Source organism: Schistocerca serialis, chromosome 2, assembly GCF_023864345.2.
Source record: "Schistocerca serialis cubense isolate TAMUIC-IGC-003099 chromosome 2, iqSchSeri2.2, whole genome shotgun sequence".
NCBI classification, from domain to species: Eukaryota; Metazoa; Arthropoda; class Insecta; order Orthoptera; family Acrididae; genus Schistocerca; species Schistocerca serialis.
In genome coordinates, this window is record NC_064639.1 from 312,757,509 (window position 1) to 312,782,841 (window position 25,333).

Genomic DNA, 25,333 nt, shown 5'->3' on the forward strand with positions numbered 1-25,333 from the left:
GGGTTATGCCAGTGCTCCAATCTATATACTTGTGGGAGCAACATTTCTCTGCAGTGAAGGAACGATATCTACCCACAGAGGCTCACTGCCAGACTTCAACTTAAAAGTTGTCTTGGAGATAGCGGTGGTCAGAAAGTGGTACCAAACATTGATATTGTACTGAATAGCAAAATGAATAATATTAATTGACATCTTGTATTTCTATGTTTAACATTCAAATAAAGTGGTAATGAAATGTAGGTGTCAATTTAAATTTTGTTCTAAAATGGCATTCATCACAAGGCTGAATGAATCATTAAGAAATATCATTTTTCATACTGAATTGCCTCATGTTCTTCCCCCATTAAAATGTTGAGGAATGTTTTATTTTGTTGTCATTTCTCATTAATATAACAGTCTTAGAAAATAAATGTGCTACAAAATGTGTTAATGAGCCATCATAAAGCAGTGCACTCCATAGAATGTGACATTATTGGCCATAGAATTAAGACTTGTTGGAAAGTTATCTTGTGCCTATCCCTTTTCCCACTACCTTCCACTCACTCCACCCTTTCCTGTGATATGTCACTGTGAGCTAGCCAGTTGTTCTGTGGTGTGATGGCGAGCCACCTCACATTAGCAGATTGGTGAACAGGCCTGCTTTAGATGGCCCATGAATAGGTTGGCATAGGATGGTGCTATGCAGTTGCCTATTGCTGTACCATTAATTTTTTTTATAGATGATGGCTTCAAAGGAGAAGTAACTATGGGTGAGGATATAGTTCATCATGGTGACCAGAAACGAAGTTGTAGATATAGATTAATTGTGGGTGAGGATATAGTTTGCCATGGTGACCAGAAAATAAGCTGTAGATTTGGAGTCAGACGGGCATCTGGAAAGGTAGTGTTCAATAGCAGCAAGATATTGTGCATTGGGCAATGTTTGTGTACAGGGAGGTGGCATCGACAGAGATGAGTGAGGCACTAGGTGGTAAAGAAAGAGGAATTGGCTAGTGTGTTATATATATATACACGTCACCCTCATTCTCCTCCCTCCCCACCCCATCCTGCCCCACCCCATCCCCCCTTCTTCTGCTTTGAGTTTTTCCTCCACGTCTTCTTCTTCTAATTCTTAAGTGTACTGTTCATTTCATTTCTCTTTCTTGTAATCCATCTTTATTTCTCTCTCTGCCCCCATCATATCTGAACTAAAATTGGCACAGTGCTTATTAATGTACTGCATTTGACTCCTACTTTGTCTGGTGCCTCTCCTTTGCCTTTGTCTGCCATCATCTTTATAACAACCTAGTTGCTCTCATTCTCTGGTCTCAGTGGTCTGTCCTTCAATTTTTAACGTTATGCAACCTACCCCACTTACATCCACAAGGAAGAATTGTCCTGAAAGCTATGATAGTTTCACGTACATCCATTTTTTAATGTTCCTGTTGACAGTTTCAAAAATTTTACCTCCTAAAGTTAAGTAATTCTCTAATAAATTGGTATTGTTCAGTAAAACAGGAAAAACCAGAATGAACATAATTCAAAATTAAACTGTAACCTACACCACTATAATACCAAAATTAAATTAGAATACCATTTTAACCCTTGAGTGGGCACACCTGTGTATAAAGTGTGCCGATCACAGATAATATTGTTTTGTACGATTCCATTGTGGTTTTATAATTGAAAGCCTGTATCTATTCTTCATTATTGCCTCAGCTAACACAGTAATAAGTTGTGTTGTCATATGGCCAAGTGAGCAGCAGTAATATAAAATAAACTGCGAACTAGGTGGAAAAAAATTACAATCTCTGCAAAAAAAAAAAAAAAGACTCAGAATCGGAGCTAGTAGCACAGTCCCACAATTAGGCAGTAATCTATGAGATAATTAATAATCGTTTAAGTGATCCGATGCAACTGACTGTTTAAGACTTCGAATGGATCATTACTATGGTTTAATTCTTGTGTGCGGCAACAGAGTGATACAATGAAAGGTTTGCTTTTTATTGTTTAATTAAATAGTAATTTAGCTAATTTGTTCTATTGTTGTTTAATTAAACTAAGATTAAACTAGAATTTTCTTCAGAAGTGTTTAGCTTGATAACATAAAGGCAGCTATTCTCTATGCCTGCAAAGTGCACCTCGCACCCGCTCGTGCTATGAAAAACGAATCGCCCACTCAAGCGTTAATAGCCACAAAACAGCATTTTATGAAAACATGCATTACATCATGGCCTGAAGTTCGCTGATACCGTTCCTAGAACTCTCTCTGTCCCTCCCTCCCTCCCTGTATGTGTGTGTGTGTGTGTGTGTGTGTGTGTGTGTGTGTGTGTGTGTGTGTGTGAAGTTATTTTATAAAATGTAAAATATATTGAAACCATATCTGTATTATTTTGCTAGCATATCCGATTAAGTGGTGAGTAGCGCGCACACACACACACACACACACACACACACACACACACCTTTTAGTATGTGTGTATTCTCCTGCCACCGCTTGCTGAGTAGATATTTTATCTATCCATTCACTTTATAATGTTTCTAATTTGTATGATGACATTTTTTGAAGAAATTAGTCTCATCCAATACAGTATATGCACTTTGGCATGTGCTTAACAGACTTCCTGATTCATTAGGTTTCAGATGTACAGTCACTGAAGCACTTCGTTTCTGCAGTTGATATTTCAACAGTATAAGTTCCAACTATCTTCCCAATAAGCTGGCATTCTTGAGCTACAGCACTAACAACCATTATTTTAAACATGATAACCATGTCATTGTCACTTGAACCACAATATATGTAATGGTCAGAGATGTTGTTTCACAGCAAAGAGCTTTGAACTGATACATGGTTAGATGCTGCAATATTGATGCGTATTATGCCATCACAGGTAGCACCTGAGAACGGCAACTGGAACTTTTGTTAAGAAAATTGATGGAAAAATGGGATCAGATTGTCAAATAACATATGTTAAGGCTTAACAGTTTTACTTATAAGAAATTATTCTAGAAGATATATGCTTTTTCAGCAGGTACTGTATCCCGCATGGTGACTATCAACACTGCATCTGCACCACATTCTAACTCTTCGGTGTCCGAGATCCGTACAGCACCAACAACTGTGATTACAAAAAACATTTCTAAGCCATTACAAACTGTACACATTTCTGCACAAAACAGCAATGTTTCTAAAGGTATTGGTGGAAAACCAAATGTGATATTGGTACAAAAGCCTTCAGGTTCTGCTTTAAGTCGAAGCATTACACTGCCTCAAGGAGGAAAGGTTAGTTAAACTCTATCATTAAAACATAATGAAAGTATTATTAATATCATCAGTGTTGAAAAGGGACTTATTTTCCCTTTTCCACTTCAAAATTTGTGAAATTATTAATGCAATAATTATTGAATGATTTTATGCAAATACTAGCTTAGTGAAATTTGGTGCTTAGCACTGAATGATTTATTATAGTCATTTTCAAGTTACACATATGAGCGTTACTGTTTTAACTCTTGTCATTATTTCATTGAAATTTTCTAACTCTGTTATTCCAGGAAATACTTGGCAAGGTATTGGTTGGAAAATCAGGGATGCCTGCAGGCCACCACTCATCTGTACTGTCACTGGTAAAATCATCTCATATTGTTCACCCTGCAACCCAGCAGAGTGGAAATTTATCAGCAACCACAACTCATGTAAGAAAAGGGGCTTTATTTTATTCGTGTTGTAAAGATGACAAGCTGAGTTGCCGACATTCACTATGAAAATACTGTTACATATTAGCTTTAAGCCAAAGCATTCTTCTTCTTCTTCTTCTTCTTCTTCTTCTTTGTGCACTCTCTTTTCTGAAGAAGGTTTTGGCTAAAAGCTAATACATAAGACTTTTCATCGTGCCTGCATGCAACTTGATGTGTCGCCTTTATGGAAAGTAGCTATCTGTCCTTTTGATAATATTGTTGATATTCCAGCCTGGATTTTCCATTGTTAGACTCATTATACTGTCAGTTTCAGTGTGCTAAGAAAAGGTTTTTGTTGTTATAGGGAAATGTTATTGTTCTCGATCTCAGTCAAGAACAGCTAAATAAGAATTCAACTTTGAGTGACATATTAAGGGTTTCAGGAATTATACCAGAAGATGGATCTGCTTCAGAGACTATACCCACAGAAGCTGTGGAAGAAGGTGATTATGCTCTTACATTTGTAAATATGAGTTTATATGTGGAATTCAGAAATTAACTGATGGAAAAAAGCATGAGATTACAATAAAATGATATGCTCAAGCTGTAATATTATTAATATTGTCTTTCCAATAATGCTGTCCTATCTTGCAAGTAATTACAGCTATTAACTTATGGTGTACTAATAATTTTAGTAGTTGACACACACTAATGAGTCAAATGGCTTTTATGTAGTTCATTTTCTATTTAGAAAAGTTTAATCCCATTCCTTTGTCAAATGCAGTCTATGAATTAAGTTGCAACCACCAGGAACAAGTGAAATCCTACATTGACATTTGACTGCATGTCCTCAAAGTGAGATGATAACTGAAACTTTGGAGTGGGATTGCTGTTGTACTGTAAACCAAACTGGATAGCTTGACACCAGAAAGGCATTTTTTATTATATGTTAAACAAATGGTAAATTTATATTGCCAAAATCTAAGCCTTTTTTGAGTCTATGGTCTTTTACCTGGTTGTCTTATAGCACAAGGAGTTATGTCCAATTGTCAGTGGTGTCCTAGACTCTGGACGAATCATGGTGGTCGCCTTAACCAATAGCATCTTTATCAAAGGTGGGCTGGCTAGCTGCAACAGCTTTCTGTTTCCTTAGCATCAGTTCATGGCTTATGTCACAATATTTGTTGGCAGGGAAACTTAGTTCAGACTGTAACCATATGTACAAATTAATTTTCAATTTGAATGTAAAATAATTCATTCCACATCACTACAAGATCCATGGAACATATAAGTAACCAACTAACCACCTCTCTGCAATGTGTGCATCTACTCTTGTAGGTGGCTGGTCATCTGGCAGCTTTCTGTACTATTAGCTCCAAGCAGTCAGTGACTCGACAGCAGGATGTAACTTTTAGTCTCTAGATCTCCAAATTTTTAATTGATGAGAAACTATTTTTTAATCCTTGTACTTGCCCTAGTAGCAGTGCTGCTAAGGAAAATAATTTCTGAAACACTATGTATTTCTGTGTTTTGACATAATTTCATTGCCTATAGATTTAAAGACTGACAGACAATTGACTCCCGTCAATCCAAAGACCATGATGGAATTCTGAACACTTTTTATTTAACAGCTCCTGCAAGTGGGTATAATGCCCTCTTCATTCATGTTTTCCCACTCGCTCATCATAAGAACATTCTGCTTCATGTTTCACACACAGGTCCCTGGCAAATACTGGGTACTTGAGTCCTTTCAGTTGTTTTTTTCCAGAACTTTGCTTCTCATATTCATTAACCTCAGACTACTTGTGAGGATCTGGGCTGTCCCTAGTCCCTGTTTACAAGTCTATTGCTCAAGGACTCTCAGCTCACTAACATATTCACTCTATGCTCTCTGCATGCTGTTGTGTGGAAATTAATCATTTTCCATCATTCCACCTTTGGTTATGGCTTCAAACTGGTTGACATTTAATAAAATATAATAAATTATTACCTGGAAAATATGTCAACCACATGTTTATTATACCACTAAAATTTTTAGTGAAATCAATTGTTGTTTAGGAAAAGTAGGCAGAAAATATTTGTTTCACTGTGAGGTAGTTATTTGCATGTTTCATTGACCATATATGCAATATCTCACTATGGTATGCACATGTCAGTTGGTTTAAAAATATAATCATTTTCACAATGAAAACATTTATAAATTCTGGCAATTTACACGATTGGCTTTCACAAGAAAAGTTCTCAAGGAGATATGAATTTAGTTTGAGTTTGAATTGATTTTTATTATTATTTGATTCTTCACATAACTAGATAGTTGGTCAAGGATTTTAATGGATATGTACTTCATTCCCCCCCCCCCACCCCACCCCCCACCCCCCCACCCCCCCTCCGCCCCCTGCACACCCGCAAGGGAAATGGATAGGTTAAAGTTAGATATAGTGGGAATTAGTGAAGTTCGCTGGCAGCAGGAACAAGACTTTTGGTCAGGCGAATACAGGGTTATAAATACAAAGTCAAATAGGAGTAACGCAGGAGTAGGTTTAATAATGAATAAAAAATAGGAATGCAGGTAAGCTACTACAAACAGCATAGTGAACGCATTATTGTGGCCAAGATAGACACGAAGCCCATGCCTACTACAGTAGTACAAGTTTATATGCCAACTAGCTCTGCAGATGACGAAGAAATGTATGATGAGATAAAAGAAATTATCCAGGTAGTGAAGGGAGATGAAAATTTAATAGTCATGGGTGACTGGAATTCGACAGTAGGAAAAGGGAGAGAAGGAAACGTAGTAGGTGAATATGGATTGGGGGTAAGAAATGAAAGAGGAAGCCGTCTGGTAGAATTTTGCACAGAGCACAACTTAATCATAGCTAACACTTGGTTCAAGAATCATAAAAGAAGGTTGTATACATGGAAGAGGCCTGGAGATACTGACAGGTTTCAGATAGGTTATATAATGGTAAGACAGAGATTTAGGAACCAGGTTTTAAATTTTAAGGCATTTCCAGGGGCAGATGTGGACTCTGACCACAATCTATTGGTTATGAACTGTACATTAAAACTAAAGAAACTGCATAAAGGTGGATATTTAAGGAGATGGGACCTGGATAAACTGACTAAACCAGAGGTTGTACAGAGTTTCAGGGACAGCATAAGGGAACAATTGACAGGAATGGGGGAAAGAAATACAGTAGAAGAAGAATGGGTAGCTTTGAGGGATGAAGTAGTGAAGGCAGCAGTGGATCAAGTAGATAAAAAGACGAGGGCTAGTAGAAGTCCTTGGGTAACAGAAAAAATATTGAATTTAATTGATGAAAGGAGAAAATATAAAAATGCAGTAAATGAAGCAGTCGAAAAGGAATACAAACGTATCAAAAATGAGATCGACAGGAAGTGCAAAATGGCTAAGCAGGGATGGCTAGAGGACAAATGTAAGGATGTAGAGGCTTATCTCACTAGGGGTAAGATAGATACTGCCTACAGGAAAATTAAAGAGACCTTGTATGAATATCAAGAGCTCAGATGGAAACTTAGTTCTAAGTAAAGAAGGGAAAGCAGAAAGGTGGAAGGAGTATATAGAGGGTCTATACAAGGGTGATGTACTTGAGGACAATATTATGGAAATGGAAGAGAATGTAGATGAAGATGAAATGGGAGATATGATACTGCGTGAAGAGTTTGACAGAGCACTAAAAGACCTGAGTCGAAACAAGGCCCCGGGAGTAGACAACATTGCATTAGAACTACTGACAGCCTTGGGAGAGCCAGTCCTGACAAAACTCTACCATCTGGTGAGCAAGATGTATGTGACAGGTGAAATTCCCTCAGACTACAAGAAGAATATAATAATTCCAATCCCAAAGAAAGCAGGTGTTGACAGATGTGAAAATTACTATCAGTTTAATAAGCCACGACTGCAAAATACTAACGCGAATTCTTTACAGATGAATGGCAAAACTGGTAGAATCTGACTTCGGGGAAGATCAGTTTGGATTCCGTAGAAATGTTGGAACACGTGAGGCAATACTGACCCTACGACGTATCTTAGAAGAAAGATTAAGGAAAGGCAGACCTACGTTTCTAGCATTTGTAGACGTAGAGAAAGCTGTTAACAATGTTGACTGGTATACTCTCTTTCAAATTCTAAAAGGTGGCAGGGGTAAAATACAGGGAGTGAAGGGCTATTTGAGTCGAGGGACATGAGAGGGAAGCAGTGGTTGGGAAGGGAGTGAGAAAGGGTTGTAGCCTCTCCCCGATGTTATTCAATCTGTATATTGAGCAAGCAGTGAAGGAAACAAAAGAAAAATTGGGAGTAGGTATTAAAATCCATGGAAAAGAAATAAAAACCTTGAGGTTCGCCGATGACATTGTAATTCTGTCAGAGACAGCAAAGGACTTGGAAGAGCAGTTGAACGGAATGGATAGCGTCTTGAAAGGAGGATATAAGATGAACATCAACAAAAGCAAAACAAGGATAATGGAATGTAGTCGAATTAAGTCGGGAGATACTGAGGGTATTAGATTAGGAAATGAGACACTTAAAGTAGTAAAGGAGTTTTGCTATTTGGGGTGCAAAATAACTGATGGTGGTCGAAGTAGAGAGGATATAAAATGTAGACTGGCAATGGCAAGGAAAGCGTTTCTGAAGAAGAGAAATTTGTTAACATCGAGTATAGATTTAAGTGTCAGGAAGTCATTTCTGAAAGTATTTGTATGGAGTGTAGCCATTTATGGAAGTGAAACATGGACGATAAATAGTTTGGACAAGAAGAGAATAGAGGCTTTCGAAATGTGGTGCTACAGAAGAATGCTGAAGATTAGATGGGTAGATCACATAACTAATGAGGAGATATTGAATAGAATTGGGGAGAAGAGAAATTTGTGGCACAACATGACTAGAAGAAGGGATCGATTGGTAGGACATGTTCTGAGGCATCAAGGGATCACCAATTTAGCACTGGAGGGCAGCGTGGAGGGTAAAAGTCGTAGAGGGAGACAAAGAGATGAATACACCAAGCAGATTCAGAAGGACGTAGGTTGTAGCAGGTACTGGGAGATGAAGAAGCTTGCACAGGATAGGGTAGCATGGAGAGCTGCATCAAACCAGTCTCAGGACTGAAGACCACAACAACAACAACAACATCAACAACTTCATTTCTTTGGCAGAACTTGTGGTGACATCCATGTGTTATATATCTTGTTAACACTTATTGGAGTTTGTAGTTTGCCTGTTTCGACTTGTGTCATTGTGGCATCTGTTGAATAGAAGTCATTCGAGATATAGTTATGTTCTTCTATGAGCTTTTGGTATATGCTTTCTTAGGCCTTGGCATTGGGCAGGAGCATCTGCATTCTGATGTCTTTCATGAAGAAGGTTTCTTTCGTTAAGACATAAGCCAGTCTTGAAGGCGCTGTCTTCCTGAGGCCCGGAAATTGTTTCATATAGTGAGGTTTGACTTTCTATATCATTGACTTTTAGAATGTCCCAGATTGTGTGGATCCCATAAGTTGGTGTTAATGCTTTGAACATTTTTATCGGGAGTTTTTGAGGTTGTTTGATATTGTAAATTGCTTTTATTGCTTCTGTTGCTCTTTCTTTCCCATGGTTGTTGAATGATGTCAGTGTTGTTTGCAGAGTGACTCCAAGATATTTGTAGCCAGTACTACTACTGTCGGTTTGTCTTGAAGGGCCAGAATGTCTTTTGATGAGAAGTTACCACCTCTTCTGAAAATTATCTGTTTGGTTTTGCTATAGTTTATTTGTAGCTCATTTTTCGGTAGCCCATGACGTGAGTCTGTTTAGCACCTTCGTTTTCCTGTTAATAGTGTATATGAAGACTATAAAATATTTGTTCCCTGGATATCATAGTGTGTCTTGCATCTTCTCCATTAAGCTTTTTTCCTTTCTGAAACAAAATTGATTTTCTGGTAATTGAACAAATACTTCATAAACTTCAACGGTAAGCATGCTGGTTAATATTTCCATGAAAATTTTGAAAGATGTGTTTTTGAGGGCTGTGCCTCTGTATAAGACTGGGTTACAGGTTTCTTCTTTTCCATTGAAAAGAATTTTGATTGTTGAAGTTCTCCTTTGTTCCGGTATTTTCCCTGTGCTCATGCAGGTGTTGAATAGTTCCAACCAGTAGTCTTCAATCTTGTGATAGGATTCCTTGAGGTTTTCTGTATATATTCCTCCTGGCCCTGAAACAGTTTTGTTTTTTGAGTTTCGTATCACTTGGTGAAGAAGAATGGGTAGAAGAAAAATGGGTAGCTTTGAGGGATGAAGTAGTGAAGGCAGCAGAGGATCAAGTAGGTAAAAAGACGAGGGCTAGTAGAAATCCTTGGGTAACAGAAGAAATATTGAATTTAATTGATGAAAGGAGAAAATATAAAAATGCAGTAAGTGAAACAGGCAAAAAGGAATACAAACGTCTCAAAAATGAGATCGACAGAAAGTGCAAAATGGCTAAGCAGGGATGGCTAGAGGACAAATGTAAGGATGTAGAGGCCTATCTCACTAGGGGTAAGATAGATACCGCCTACAGGAAAATTAAAGAGACCTTTGGAGATAAGAGAACGACTTGTATGAATATCAAGAGCTCAGATGGAAACCCAGTTCTAAGCAAAGAAGGGAAAGCAGAAAGGTGGAAGGAGTATATAGAGGGTCTGTACAAGGGCGATGTACTTGAGGACAATATTATGGAAATGGAAGAGGATGTAGATGAAGATGAAATGGGAGATATGATACTGCGTGAAGAGTTTGACAGAGCACTGAAAGACCTGAGTCGAAACAAAGCCCCCGGAGTAGACAATATTCCATTGGAACTACTGACGGCCGTGGGAGAGCCAGTCCTGACAAAACTCTACCATCTGGTGAGGAAGATGTATGAGACAGGCGAAATACCCTCAGACTTCAAGAAGAATATAATAATTCCAATCCCAAAGAAAGCAGGTGTTGACAGATGTGAAAATTACCGAACTATCAGCTTAATAAGTCACAGCTGCAAAATACTAACACGAATTCTTTACAGACGAATGGAAAAACTAGTAGAAGCCAACCTCGGGGAAGATCAGTTTGGATTCCGTAGAAACACTGGAACACGTGAGGCAATACTGACCTTACGACTTATCTTAGAAGAAAGATTAAGGAAAGGCAAACCTACGTTTCTAGCATTTGTAGACTTAGAGAAAGCTTTTGACAATGTTGACTGGAATACTCTCTTTCAAATTCTAAAGGTGGCAGGGGTAAAATACAGGGAGCGAAAGGCTATTTACAATTTGTACAGAAACCAGATGGCAGTTATAAGAGTCGAGGGACATGAAAGGGAAGCAGTGGTTGGGAAGGGAGTAAGACAGGGTTGTAGCCTCTCCCCGATGTTGTTCAATCTGTATATTGAGCAAGCAGTAAAGGAAACAAAAGAAAAATTCGGAGTAGGTATTAAAATTCATGGAGAAGAAATAAAAACTTTGAGGTTCGCCGATGACATTGTAATTCTGTCAGAGACAGCAAAGGACTTGGAAGAGCAGTTGAATGGAATGGACAGTGTCTTGAAAGGAGGATATAAGATGAACATCAACAAAAGCAAAACAAGGATAATGGAATGTAGTCTAATTAAGTCGGGTGATGCTGAGGGAATTAGATTAGGAAATGAGGCACTTAAAGTAGTAAAGGAGTTTTGCTATTTGGGGAGCAAAATAAGTGATGATGGTCGAAGTAGAGAGGATATAAAATGTAGGCTGGCAATGGCAAGGAAAGCGTTTCTGAAGAAGAGAAATTTGTTAACATCCAGTATTGATTTAAGTGTCAGGAAGTCATTTATGAAAGTATTTGTATGGAGTGTAGCCATGTATGGAAGTGAAACATGGACGATAAATAGTTTGGACAAGAAGAGAATAGAAGCTTTCGAAATGTGGTGCTACAGAAGAATGCTGAAGATTAGATGGGTAGATCACATAACTAATGAGGAAGTATTGAATAGGATTGGGGAGAAGAGAAGTTTGTGGCGCAACTTGACCAGAAGAAGGGATCGGTTGGTAGGACATGTTCTGAGGCATCAAGGGATCACCAATTTAGTATTGGAGGGCAGCGTGGAGGGTAAAAATCGTAGAGGGAGACCAAGAGATGAATACACTAAGCAGATTCAGAAGGATGTAGGTTGCAGTAGGTACTGGGAGATGAAAAAGCTTGCACAGGATAGAGTAGCATGGAGAGCTGCATCAAACCAGTCTCAGGACTGAAGACCACAACAACAACAACAACAACAACAACATCACTTGGTGTACTTCTTGTCTTGTTATAGGGGTGTCTCGTTCTATTGTTTCCATTGTACTGATTCATAGGATGTTACCGTGTGTTGCAGGTTTAGGATCTCTTCAAAATGGTTTTCCCATGTGTCCATTGAGATTCCTTTTATTATTGGTGGTCTAGGTTTTTGAGTGCTATCAATGGGTCTCTTTGAGCACATTCTGCTTGTCATCTAGCACCTACTTGTGTGTGGTTCACCTTCATCTTCTTTATTAGTTTTTTGTATGACCTTTGCACGGTATATAGTGACAGGTCATACTGTTGTGTTGTGGTTTTGGCTCAGTGTAGTGCCGATAGCATCTTCTGCTGTTCACCACAACACTCCTTGTCGAACCATGTTTGAAATTTCCTGTCTTTCATTTCTCTTTGACATGATTGTAGGGTCATTGTGCATAGTTCCACTACTTCCTTGTCTGTTGGAGCTGATTAGACATCTTGCTTTTTCTATTTTTCCCAGGTTTTCTTTAACTTCTCTGTGTCTAATTTCCTGGATATCGTGTTTGACTTGGGCTTGGTTCTCATTGAAGACTGATTAAACTCAAAAGTTGTTGTGACTGGTATATGTAGTCTTATTGGTGCTACTGCTAATACCCAGAGAGCTTTCTGGTTAACTTCCTTTATGCCTTCCCCTCTGAGTAATAGTCTGCAGCTCGTGGTCTAGTGGCTAGTGGTGCTATCTCTGGATCACAGGGTCCCGGGTTCAATTCCCGGCCAGGTCGGGAAATGTGTAAAGATTGGGAATTTGTACAGGCACTGATAACTGTGCAGTTGAGTGCGCTGCAAACCAAATATCATCATCATCATCATCTGCATAATACTAGGTTTATTGCTGTGGTTCCACTGGCTGCTATGTAGATTTTCAGGTCAGATTTGTTGACAAGGCTATATCCTCCTCCTCCAGGATCAGTTCTGTTTTAGTGGTTGGTTTGTCTGCCCTTGTGTTGAGATCGCCTGTAACAATTACTCTTTTGTAGATCTTTGTTTGTCTTAATCTCTCTGTTATTCTTTCAATTTCATTTTCTGCTGTCATCTGCGGTTGAGTCTATACGCTTATTATTGTTACGTGATTTGATTTAACAGCATTTGTATTTCATCTCTTATTGTTTCCAATATTAATCGAAGGCATGGTTTGAAGAAGATGGAAACTACTCCTGCTGGTCAGCCTATGGTTTGGTGTGCGAAAGAGTGAAATCCGTAGTACCTTTTTATAGTATATTGTCCATGAAGAAACAATACCGCGTAACTGACAAATTGCCGATTTTTCGTTTTTCAGTGTCAGATGATGTCATTAACCGTACATGCATCTGCTCTTAACACCATAATGCTGAATTTTTAATTATTTACCATGAAAAAAATTATCTAAAACAATACCGCATATGTGACACAGCAAATAAATAGATGACAATACCGCGGAACTGTAGAGAATTAAATACCGCATATCTACAATCTGTGGATACTGTAAACAATAACACGTAAATACAAAAGCACACACAGTACTTCACACTCATTGCTATGCAATGCTGCTCATTGTTTGCCAAACACTCTGGATAAATTATCTGAAGATCACGGGAGCAGTAATGATGCTGACAGTGAAGGCCAAGAAGTTTATGGTGACGTAAGCAGTGACAGGAAAAGGAAGTCTAAACCACATCCTGAAGATTGGAAGAAAAATGCCAATAAAATTCTGAGAATGTGTGGACAGGCTTGTATTGGATACAAAAGAAGTCGAATTGGTAAAATCACTCATGATACTCCAAGAGAGGCACGAAAATTAGGTCCAACACGTACTTCGAAGATGTGCCAGAAATCCGTTCTGATGGAAGTGTCATCAGTTTTCTGCTGATGATAGGCAGGCAGCATTTAACACATTTTGGGAAGCGATGTCATGGGATCAAAGGAAGGTTTACATTATCAACCTTGTGGACATAATTCCAACCAAACGTCCAGGGAAGAAAACATGCAAATCTAGGAGAAATGGGACGCTCATTTATCATTTGGAAAATGAGCTGGGGAAACATAAATTATGCAAAAAGATGTTTCTCAATACTCTTGGGATTAGAGTATGGACTGTCCAATATTGGCTGAGTAATTCCACACATGGGATGAGTCCTGACACAGAATCATCACGACTTCGAATCAAACAGACGAAGAAGAAAGATGAGAGAATCTTCATGAAAGAATTCCTGGACTCTCTTCCGAAACTTCCCTCGCATTACTGCAGGAAATCGTCCTCGAAGTTGTACCTTGAGCCTATTCTACAATCCAAACAACAGCTATATGAACTCTATGTGGAAAAATGTCATGCGGAGGTTTCACCATTAAGTCGGGCTACCTTTAACTTGATTTTAGAAGATGGTAATATTAGCTTATTTTCTCCCAAGAAAGACCAGTGCAACTTGTGTTGTAGTTACAGGCTTGGTAACTTGAGTGAAGACGTGTGGAAGCAACACACAGAACAGAAAGAGCAGGCAAGGATGCAAAAAGATGCTGACAAGAAAGAAGCCCAGCAGAGGCTCTGCTCACTGTACACCATGGACTTGCAGGCTGTGAAAGTAGCTCCGTTTTTAAGTGCAAGTGCAGTTTATTATAAACAAAGTTGGCTGTTCGTATCTTTACAATGTATAATTTAGGAAGTCGTAATGCAGTATGTTACTGGTTCAGTGAAACACAAGGTGATTTGATTGCCTCATGTTTTGACTCGTGCATCGTGGACACCCTATCCAGAAAGATTGAGGAAAATCCCGTTCAAGTCATTCTGTGTTCTGACAGCTGCACATATCAGAACAGAAGTGTAATATTATCAAATGCTCTTTTAAGATTGGCAATTGATATTGGAGTATTGATTACACAAAAGTTTTTAGAGAAAAGGCCATACTCAGATGGAATGTGACTCAGTTCATAGTTCCATTGAGCACAAGCTTAAAGGACATGAAGTTACACTTCCTAGCCAATACGCTATGATATCTAAAGAAGTGAGAAAAAAGCCACAGCCACACGAAGTCCATTACCTAGATTATTCCTTTTTCATCAACTACGCAGAGAAAAGTTTGTGACTGTATGACTCAATTAGGCCTGGAAGAGCTGTAAAAAATGAACGTATTGTTACTGATCCGAGGGCGCGGTATTATTTACTACAAGTGCTCTTTCAACGAGGTATGGGAAGAATTACCGAGGTGGCCAAGGAAAATTCTTGGAGATGTCTGCTTCCCGAAACTATACAAGGAAAGACTGAAAATCAAGAAATCCAAATGGGACCATTTACAACAACTTAAATCTGTTCTTCCTAAAGATTGTCATAGCTATTACGACACCATTCCTAATGAATGAAAATTATCGTGGAGGTAACTGTGTGATGAGTATCAGTGCAGTGTAGTTCTCTGTTGCTGCTTTGAGTGACGTTTAGGATTTTTCTTGAAGAAATGTGCGGACATTATCGGAACTATGTAAGCAGTATATTTATTTAAAACATTTTTATGAAATCTTTCAATAAAAAATAATTAATGCTCCAAAACATGTTCTTACTAGCTTTCTCAGCACCAAATACCAATGTAAATGTGTCAACTCATGCCAGGAGACTGACAAATAAATACCACGTAAGTAACATCATGGCATGAATACCAAGACAATTCCACGTATGTGCCATAACTAAGCATTGTAAAGCGTACTTTTTTGTTTCACATTTTTATTTGATCCAATATTTCCTTGTAGTGCTATGATGCAAACCTAGCGCCACTGTGAAATGTATTAGGCATTTTAGACAGTTTTTTCTCTCTCGTGTAAAATTCTTATTTTGCTACTTATGTGGTACTGTTTCTTCACCGACGATATTCTGCTTTTAAAAAGGTTTCTGTGAGGACGATGGTGTTGTACTGTACTAACATCTCAGTTGGCATGAATGGTATCACATTTTTAAGCCTTGTATGTTCCATGTGTATTTATTACAGTTCTGCTCCTTCACTGTAATGTGTTGTCCGAAAACAAAATGTCTTTACTCTTACTTCTTGTAGCCAAAATTCTGATTGTTTCATAAGCTCAGGAAATCTGAATAGAAACCCTATTTTGAAGATCAAATGAAGACTGCATGTGTGAACTGTGCAATGAACAGTGTGAAAGATATCATGCAAAACACTTCAAAAAAAGAACAGTGCCAATAATAAAACTAGGACTATAGTAATATAATTCAGCTATGTATTTGTACTGGAATTTGTATTTGTTTATATTTACACATTATGCACATTTTTCTTAATAAAACTACTTCATTTCTTTCCCTGCTGCACAAAGACCTAGTGATGAACAGTGCAGATCATTTTTGCTTCCAGTGTAATATTTATGGATGATGTTTTCAAAGTGTGATTTATTGATGACACAAACAACAGAAGGATCCATGATGAAGATATCAGTGAGCCAAGTTGCCTATAGAGTTGTCTACAAGACATTTTAGACATACATTGTCTGTATTACATACTTCTGTGCAGTGAACACTGTTCTTCTCAATGAATAGTTTCCCCAGAGTAAGATGCAGTGAGACATCAGTGAATTTAAATAGAGTAAGTAAGTCAAATTAATACTCATTTCATCTGCAAAGTCTAGTATTGACAACATATTGATGAAATTGTTTTTTTAATGTGTTGGTACACATTGCACTATAATATAACTCGAGTGTCAACTTGGTGGAATAGTCTTAATGTATATGGCTTTCTAAAGTAACCATGCTGCCACTTTTTTCTCGTCATCCAAATAAATAATCTGGAAAGCCAAGCCATTGTGAAATTCCTCGTTTGAGACAGTTTATTGCCAATAGAAATTCATACAAATTGTCAATAGTTAAAAAATATTTTTGTGGAGACAAACATGGCCATACTTCTATTGAAGATAGTCCTCTAATTTGGCTCAAACTGACAAGAATTCTTTTTGCTCTTACTGGGAAAGACAGCAAAACAAACAAGTGACTCATGGAACATATTGGACTAGAAGGGGCATTTATGACTTTAATAACAGTGGAATGGAGATTGGTAGGACACACAACCAGACAAATAAATGGTTGTGCACTTACGAAGTCAGTGGTGGATTGTAAGAGCTAAGAAAAGATCATGACAGTGGTGTAATGGAAGTTGTGTGGATGGCAGTAGAAAACATGCAGGGGCAGTATGAAAGTATCTAGCTGAAGACCATATTGCATGGAAAAGTCTAGTGGTGGCCTTGATCCAACCAGTGGATGTCACATGGCAGGTGGTGGTGGTGGTGGTTATGAAGGTACCTTGAAGCAAAAATGTGAGATACATATCTCTTAGGATGATCTACACATCACAAAATCAAACATTAGGTTTTGTGAATGAATTTAGAGCTGTATGCATTTTATCTACTGACGACAAAAGATTGCAATTTGCCTGTATTTGATGGTTTCTCATATTGTTGTCTGCTGAATACACTTCCTGATAAACGAAAGTGAAGTTGCCAGAAGAGGAGGAGGAAGTGAAATGAAACTTCAAGTGGTTAGAGGGCATTTAATATTATATCAGTGATTACAAAACTGACTCGCATTTACAAAGAAATTGGCAGTATGAGCCCACTTATCTGTATGACATTGCATCTCCTTTGTGTTGGATGCGTACACTGTTTTGATTGAGAAGGGTGTCATAAAGCAGTTGTATCCTCTTCTGGGGGAAGCTGACCCACAACTGTTGTAACTGTCGTTGATATACTAGATACTGGCACTGGAATGGAGTTGACATCTGCACTGGTTTTATCATCATTCTGTAGGCAATAGATCTAGAGATTTTGCTGACCATGAGAGTACCTCAGCGTCAGACACATAGTTTATAGAGATGTGCCATGTGTGGATGAGCTTTGTTCTGTTGGAAAATGGCACCACAATACTGTCACATGAGAGATAGCACATGAGTACACAGGATGTCCATGACTTATTGTTGTACTGTCAGAGTTCCCTCAGTTACTGCCAGTTGAGGCCTAAGGTCATACCTGATGGCTCTTCACACAACTCTGCCACTCCAAAACATTGGAAGAATGAGACCTCCCACCAGGTCACCACCATGCTCACTGACGATTGTCATCTGGATTAGATCAGAACCACAAATCACACACAGTGCCGTGCCATTCATCAGCAGCCCATGCTTTGCAGTAATCACACCACTCCAAACACAACCAGTTGTGTTGGGGTGATAACAACCATCTACTCATGGGATGGTAAGTCCCCAGCCCGGCCGCTGCTATTCTCTTGATCAATGGTGTGTGCTTACTTGTTCTTGGAAAGCAGCTGCAGATTTGAAGGACTTGCAATGTGCCTGATGCACAACACAGTGATCTACCCTTCTGGTGGTCAGATGTGGGGTCAACTGAAACCTTGATGATGAATGTGCCTGCCCTAACATTCACACACAGTCCAACAATAGGTCACTCTTACATCTGAGCACTTTTTGATCAACAAGCAAAATGGAGACCTACAGTGAGGTCCCTTTTAAACAGTCAGGCGCTGGTTATTCTGTCTCACACAAGTATGTGATATCTCTGTGTCCTTCACAATGATCACATAACATACATATGCTTGCCCTACCAGACAGGCCTAGTAACAAATTGAACCAAGCACTCTGGTGCCATTTCTGCCTGACACAGAGAACTTTAATTATTTACACACCAGCCAATGGTGTCTACATGTACAGTGTTACATCGAAAGTGCTTCAGTGTCCTTTTATCAGGAAGTGTACATGTTCTAATTATTTAGGGTATGATCCAAATTTGAAACTGTCTGAATTTTATGTTTCATCCTTGCTTTAAAAAGATTTTACCATTGAGTATAACTGCAAATCTCAGTTAATAAAAAGAAGGTAATGATATGCAAAAGAGTTGAGTCAATCACGTCAAAAATTTTAATCATTAAAAAAATTATTGAGAAAGTTAACAGTTTTAATTATTTAGAAACCAAATAAGTTCCCATCATGATAGAGGTGTAGACAACATGCTTCATCAGTTTCAGTAGATATGTGTTGCTATTAATAGAACCTGTAACAATGCAGTTAGAAAGCAAACAAAAATAAAGTTGTATGAATCAGTGGCTGTGATGTGTCTGCCGAATAAGAGTCATATTCAGATTCTCACAAAAAGCAATAAGAACAAAATGTGGGCACTGAAATAAGAGATCTAGGAACAGTGAAAGGTTTCACATACCAAGGCAAGAGTAGGAATGAACAAATTTTAGGAGAACTGAATTTTGAAGGGATAAACATCACAATAGAGAAAGATCTTGAAAGAAAATGGGATCACAATGCCAGAAGAAAGTCTGAAGAAACAACTGTTGAGATACAGTCCAGTAGGAAGAAGAAATCCTGGTAGCCCCAACATGAGATGGGCTCAACAGTAACCTTTAAGGACAGAATAGGCAATTAGCCTAATCCCTGAAAGTGAAGAAGAAGAAAAAGAAGAAGAAGAAGAATGATGATAAAGATGAAGATGACAGTGACAACCATTGATGTATTTGAACTATGCGCTAGTCTGCCTACATGAAACATAATGTTTAATCCCAGTGTTTCCTTCATTTGTCAGTTTTGTTTGGTTTTTGTTTACCTCTTTTTTCAGTAAATTATAAGTCAGTTCCAAAAATAATTTCAAAGTAATTTTCAAAATTTATTTTTGTCATAGACTGTAGACTAACTGCCGTTTCATCATATTATTACTGTTTTTGTGAGACTGTGAATGATAGCCACACCATGAAAGATGGCAACATGCAGAACTGTTATTCATTAACAAAAAGAATTGTGTAATTACTCAAAAGCTGAAATATAGTTAGTTAACTGTTAAGAATAAAATACATTTTTACATTAGTAAATTGCTCTAAGTGGATAATTCTAAAACAAAAATTTCTGCTTTGTTTTAGGAAAACTAGTACAACATGTAATTAACATAGAGAATACAGAAGCACATACACCAAGTGCAGGCTCTGAGAAACAGTTCACAGAAAGAAGTACAACTGCAAATGAAAACTCTGTGCCTTCTGAAGCAGTGGTAAATATTATAAATTGTAGAAATTTTTAAAATAATGAAATAAAACTGTGAAAAATTCTGATTATGGTCTCAAATTCTTTGACATTAATATGGGTGATATAGTATAATAATAAAAATGTAAAGTTGCCACCAGCCTGAAGGTTATTTTGATCACCTAAACACAGTTCTGTTGGAGGTGGTGAGCCGTTTCTGAGGCTACCTTTGCACTGACTTACCCAACCAGTTATAGGAGGAAGTACTATTTAACATAGACTTCAAACCATAGTGAAACTGGAAGTTTTCACATTAACAAACATTTTCAGAAGTTGAAGAAGTGATAAGTGACAGATGAAAATCCTAATAGAGATCAGGGATCGATCCTCAGACCTTTGGATTTGTAATATAGCTGTTAACTACTGACAAAGAACCTGTTGAGTGTGAAATTGCAAAAGGCCAATGATGTTTACGGCATTTGACATACCACATATTTTCTACCAAGCAACTACAATATTGGCTGCTAATGGCAACAGGGGCCAAGACTTGAGGTCTCCAGTGGTGATCACAGCATGAGGCTCTGGAGCGTAATTGAACTGCTTAGTTGATGAGTAACTCACAACAGTGTTATTGACTGATCCACAAACAATGGAGATTCGTGCAGGTTGAGGCAAGAACAGGAACTGCATTGTTGTCAGTTCCAAGTGGCAGTTGCGGTATGCGCATTCACTTGCTTTGTGCTTGATGATAGTGTGTATCCAGCAAATTATGGCTCTAGCTTGCGTGTGCAGGATTTGTCACTCACCAGCACAATCTGCCATGACATCTCGCAATAAATGGAATAAAAATTCTCTAAAATAGCTCGCTGTGATCATGTATAATGCCCGTATTGCATAAAACATTCACAGTAGAGTGCTCAGAACACTACTAATTACTCATTGGCTGTTGGAGAATGCGTGATGTAGGTGCACAGAACAAGCTAAACTCAACCAGCATCGTTCATGACTCCAACTATAGTGGTGTTGATAGAAAGCAGAGCAATGCCAATGGTAAACAAAGTAAACATTGCACTGTATGTACAAGAACAGTTACCAAACTTAACATTTTGTCAGAAAGCAACAAAGAGAATTTCACAGAGTGAGAAAGAAGTGGCAGATGTAATATCAGCATTTCTGCAAGATGAGTCAGTGGGATGTGTGGTGCCGTATACACTCAACTGTGCAGATAATGTCCATGAGGAGTGCAATGATGACGATATATGCTTAACAAGTGAAAATCATACTGAAACAGGCATCAAGGCAAGTACTTCGTCATCCTTGTCAGACAGGGAGCCATAAATTCCGTCTCCAGTGAAACTTAGTAAAGGGCCATCTTTGTCTAAGAAGTGAGTACTGAAAGTAATTATGTACGTGGAAGATCATCCACAGTGTAGTAAAAAAACAGTTGGGAATAGATTTCAAGTAATTCCACAGTAATATGATCGTGTGGTGCATAAGAAAACTATGGGTATTAAATGGAGGACAAGACACACTTGTTACAAAAACTGGTGTTTGCGCGTTTCAAGGATGCTCAATACAATTTACAGGATCTGCATGATACATTAGGCTCATCAAATTGCATGTGACATAGATTACAGAAATTTCAAGGAAATAAGTTGATGGCTGCATAACTTCAGAGAGTGCTACAGAATTGGAAGACATGAGATAATGAAATTTCAAACAAAGAGTCAACTTGATGATGCACAGCAAACTGTGGAATATCCCGAAAATGTTTAGATGAGATAAACAAACTTATCCCACCGTTCAGTAAGAATTTCTTTTTGACTCTGAACAATCGGGATTTGAAGAGGAAATGCTTATGAAAGGAGCTCTGGAAATTAGAGGTACCAAGAGAGTTGTATCAAGATCAACAAACATAACTGTCTTAACGCACTTGTATAAAATTATGCCGATTGTTGATCTGCTTGGTAAATTGGTTGGAAAATTATTTACTCTGCTGCAATAAGTTGGAGATGCTATGCTTTCTATGATTCTTTCTTGTGTGTGTGATCTTGCCAGGGTAGTAAGGAATATTTACCTCACAGCAAGCTAGAGTGGGAAAATTGCTGTAAGAGAACTACAGCTACAGTGTGAACACTGCTTTTTGCCAATAACTGGTCAAAGTAACTTGATTTTGCTTGATTCTGGGTCTGTGTATAAAGATTATTCTCATTTAGAACAATCTGTCCCTCCTGAAAAGTGTGTGAAATGCAGTTCATACCGCCTGTAATCACTGGACAAATTCAACCTCTGGATGTTTGTTTTTTCCGTGCCTGTAAAACATGTTATCGTACTATCTGCAACTATGCCTTCAAGGATAGTCAGTTCCACAATAAGCTACATGACAGACTGTTTCAGATTCAATTGTGTGCCATCATGTCCCATCAGTTATCATCACCCTGTAACACCAAAAAGTTTTTGTATACATTCTTCAAGAGTGGGTATCTAGCTGAACATTCTGCGCGGTTTATAACTCCCAAGAGTTGGTCTTCGATCTTAATGGTGCAAATCTTTGTGGTGACTGCATCATGCCATTTTTCATTTAGTGTTCGTGGTGCAAGTTAATGATTTGTTTCGAACATTTCCTGAATGTTGATGAAATGTTGTGTGGCGAGGGCCTCCCATTGGGTAGACCTGTCACCTAGTGCAAGTCTTTTCTTTTTTAGTTGATGCCACTCCAGTGACTTGCACATCAACGGGGATGATACAATGATGGTGAAGACAACACTACACCCAGTCCCTGAGTGGAGAAAATCTCCAACCAGCCGGGAATCGAACCCGGGCGCCTTTGCATAGCATTCCACTGCTCTGACCACTGATTTATTGAGGGGGACAATGTCAGTGATGTCCATTTTGTGAAGTATAATACAAACATCCCATAGAAGATTGATGTCTGCACCTTCCAGACACTCATTTTCTATCGCCCTCCTGATGCATGTGATGAGTCGTTATCAGCTAGTATTTTTCTTGTAATAATTGCTAACACAATACTTTCAAATGAGCCATACTTAAGATTGAAATTGCAACCTCACTCTCAAGGGGTTCCATGTGAGTCACCAAACCACTGGACAGTGATGATCATGTACTAAAAGGAGCCTGGGCTTGAACATGAGCAGTGACTGAGGGGGCTGATACCTAGGCATTTGAAGTCTTTGTTATTCTTCAGAACATGAAGAATAAACACTTTTGAACCCATGGCCAGGCTCATGTCACGTTACATTGTTACATCATTACCTCTGTGTCAGCCTTTTTGGAATCAGTTTTGGGAATACAGCTTGCGCAGTATTTAATGAATCAGAATGACAGTTTTTGGTGTTTATAAGTAATAAAAGATGATATGCCATTATTTACCTCCAAAGAAGGCAATACTTGTTATCAACTGAACACATACTTTTTTGGTTGTATGATACTACTCCCTTCATAATGTTATGATACACTTTCAACATATGTGGTTGCAAATGCATCAGTTCTGTCTGCAATATAAAATGCAGATATGTACATTACACTAATTTTTGTAAACCCTTGTCACCAGTTTTGTACAGGCCTTGTCGCTGCTGCTGTGGAGGCCAAATTGCCACTGTTGTTATGGTAGGCCGAGTTTGTGAGTTCTTGAAATGGGTTATGGAGCAGTACACCACTAAGACAATTTCTCCCTGCCTCTATTACACAGCTGTGCCCCAGGGTGAGGCAACAGGATAGGTGAATGAAGGTTCTACAACACTTCAACAAATTATTAACAAAGTCAGACAAATGAGTTAAAAAGTTTTACTTATCTTAATGACTTGTTGAATGATTAAGTCCGCAACACTCTTGTAATATAATACAAAAATGGCCCTCAATGAATAAGTGCAAGTAATCATAGGTAAATTTCACAGTACATAGCAAATGCAATTTACAACAACTGTCTGTTCACTTCTAGGAGTTCACTAAAGGTCATAACCTGTCTAAGTCAGTACTGAACAATGATCTATAAGCAAGTTGGTGAGAGCTGCTCTTCTGTTTTCTGAGTAGGCTCCTGTCTGTTGTCGTCCTGTCGTTGGCAGATTGTACTCGGTCTGCAATTGGCGGGGATGAAATCAATATCATCAACTTCAGCGCCGCCCGTGGTGCTAGTGGAACTCGCGCAAGTGGCGAGTCTCTATGGCACTGGCAACAGTTCACATTCTTGCAGCTGTGGGGCTTTTACCCTGGCTGTGTCTTGTTCAGACAACGCAGCGCTCAAAAGACGACACTCACTCAAAAGATGGGTGAGGGTAACACAGCTGAAAATTCAGTCTAGGAAGTGAATTACATCTGGCTTTATGGCTGAATTCTCAACAGTTTACTTGGCGCCATAACAGGGAATCATGAATGAAATGTGTGTAATTGAAAAATCCAACAAGAATAAAATAAAATTACATGCCAATGAAAAAAATAAAAACAGAGATCATGGATGAAATGTGATTTAACTGAGTAATACAATGAGAGTAAAATCAAATTATATGCCTTTCAAAAAATTAAAAACAGAAAAAATTTTGAAATGTAGCTCACACTGTCTAAATTACATGTTACATGGGTTCCCATTTTAAGAAATAGTTTCTTAGGCAAATTTGTAATGATTCCTTGGCTGTTCAGCCTTCTAGTATTCTCACTGTCGATTAGATTGTAAACCTCTGAAAATAAAAATAAAAAAGAAATTTTGAGGAAGTAAGCAAGCATTGTTGTAAATGGCCATGCCGCAGCGTATACATCAGTTCGCTTCACATCACCAAACTTGAGCACATTTGGGTGTTGTTGGCTCTTGGATGGGTGACCATGCAAGCTGCAGGGGTGCACTCAGCCTCTTGATACCAATTAAAGAGCTACTTGATCAAGTCATAGCCGCTCCAGGTCAGCGAAAACCTATGACGACTGGCAGGGCAGTGTGTTCACCCCACACATGTGAATATCTGCATCCAGTAATTCCATTAGGCTTACGATGACATGGCAGTTGGTCAGCACTGCTAGGCCTTCTGAGGATTATCAGATGAAATGTAATTTCTTTCATCAAGCATTATTAATTATGGCAGAAATATTTGCTCTTAATGGAGGGCTCACTGTTGAACATGTGCTCAAAGACATTTGCTAAAGCCTGTAGGGACCATAATTTTACTTTAATTTAGAATGCTTTAAAATAGTTCAGCATTGAAATAAAACAAATAGTTAATTCCTCTGTCCTGGCAAACAGTTTTTGATTAGTAATGGTCTCTCGCATAATCTTCTGCTGCATATTTCATCTGCTGTGGAAGACATTGTCAGATGCTGTGCTACCAATTAACACATGAGAAAATTATATGTGTAATGGTGAAAAGTAATGTCACGC

At 38.4% G+C, this 25,333-nt stretch overlaps 1 protein-coding gene across 3 annotated transcripts in view; it reads left to right on the plus strand.

Moving 5' to 3' along the window:
- The window catches only part of LOC126457099 (BRCA2-interacting transcriptional repressor EMSY-like), a 320,327-nt gene that overhangs the window by 204,368 nt on the left and 90,626 nt on the right, over nt 1-25,333 (plus strand). For 2 of the 3 annotated variants that reach the window (XM_050093126.1, XM_050093128.1), the window contains 4 exons: nt 3,009-3,262; nt 3,532-3,672; nt 4,019-4,157; nt 19,854-19,981. In XM_050093126.1, the coding sequence (XP_049949083.1) occupies nt 3,009-3,262; nt 3,532-3,672; nt 4,019-4,157; nt 19,854-19,981 (662 nt within the window). The remainder of the gene's footprint in view (nt 1-3,008; nt 3,263-3,531; nt 3,673-4,018; nt 4,158-19,853; nt 19,982-25,333) is intronic. The other variant, XM_050093127.1, reaches the window with a different exon arrangement.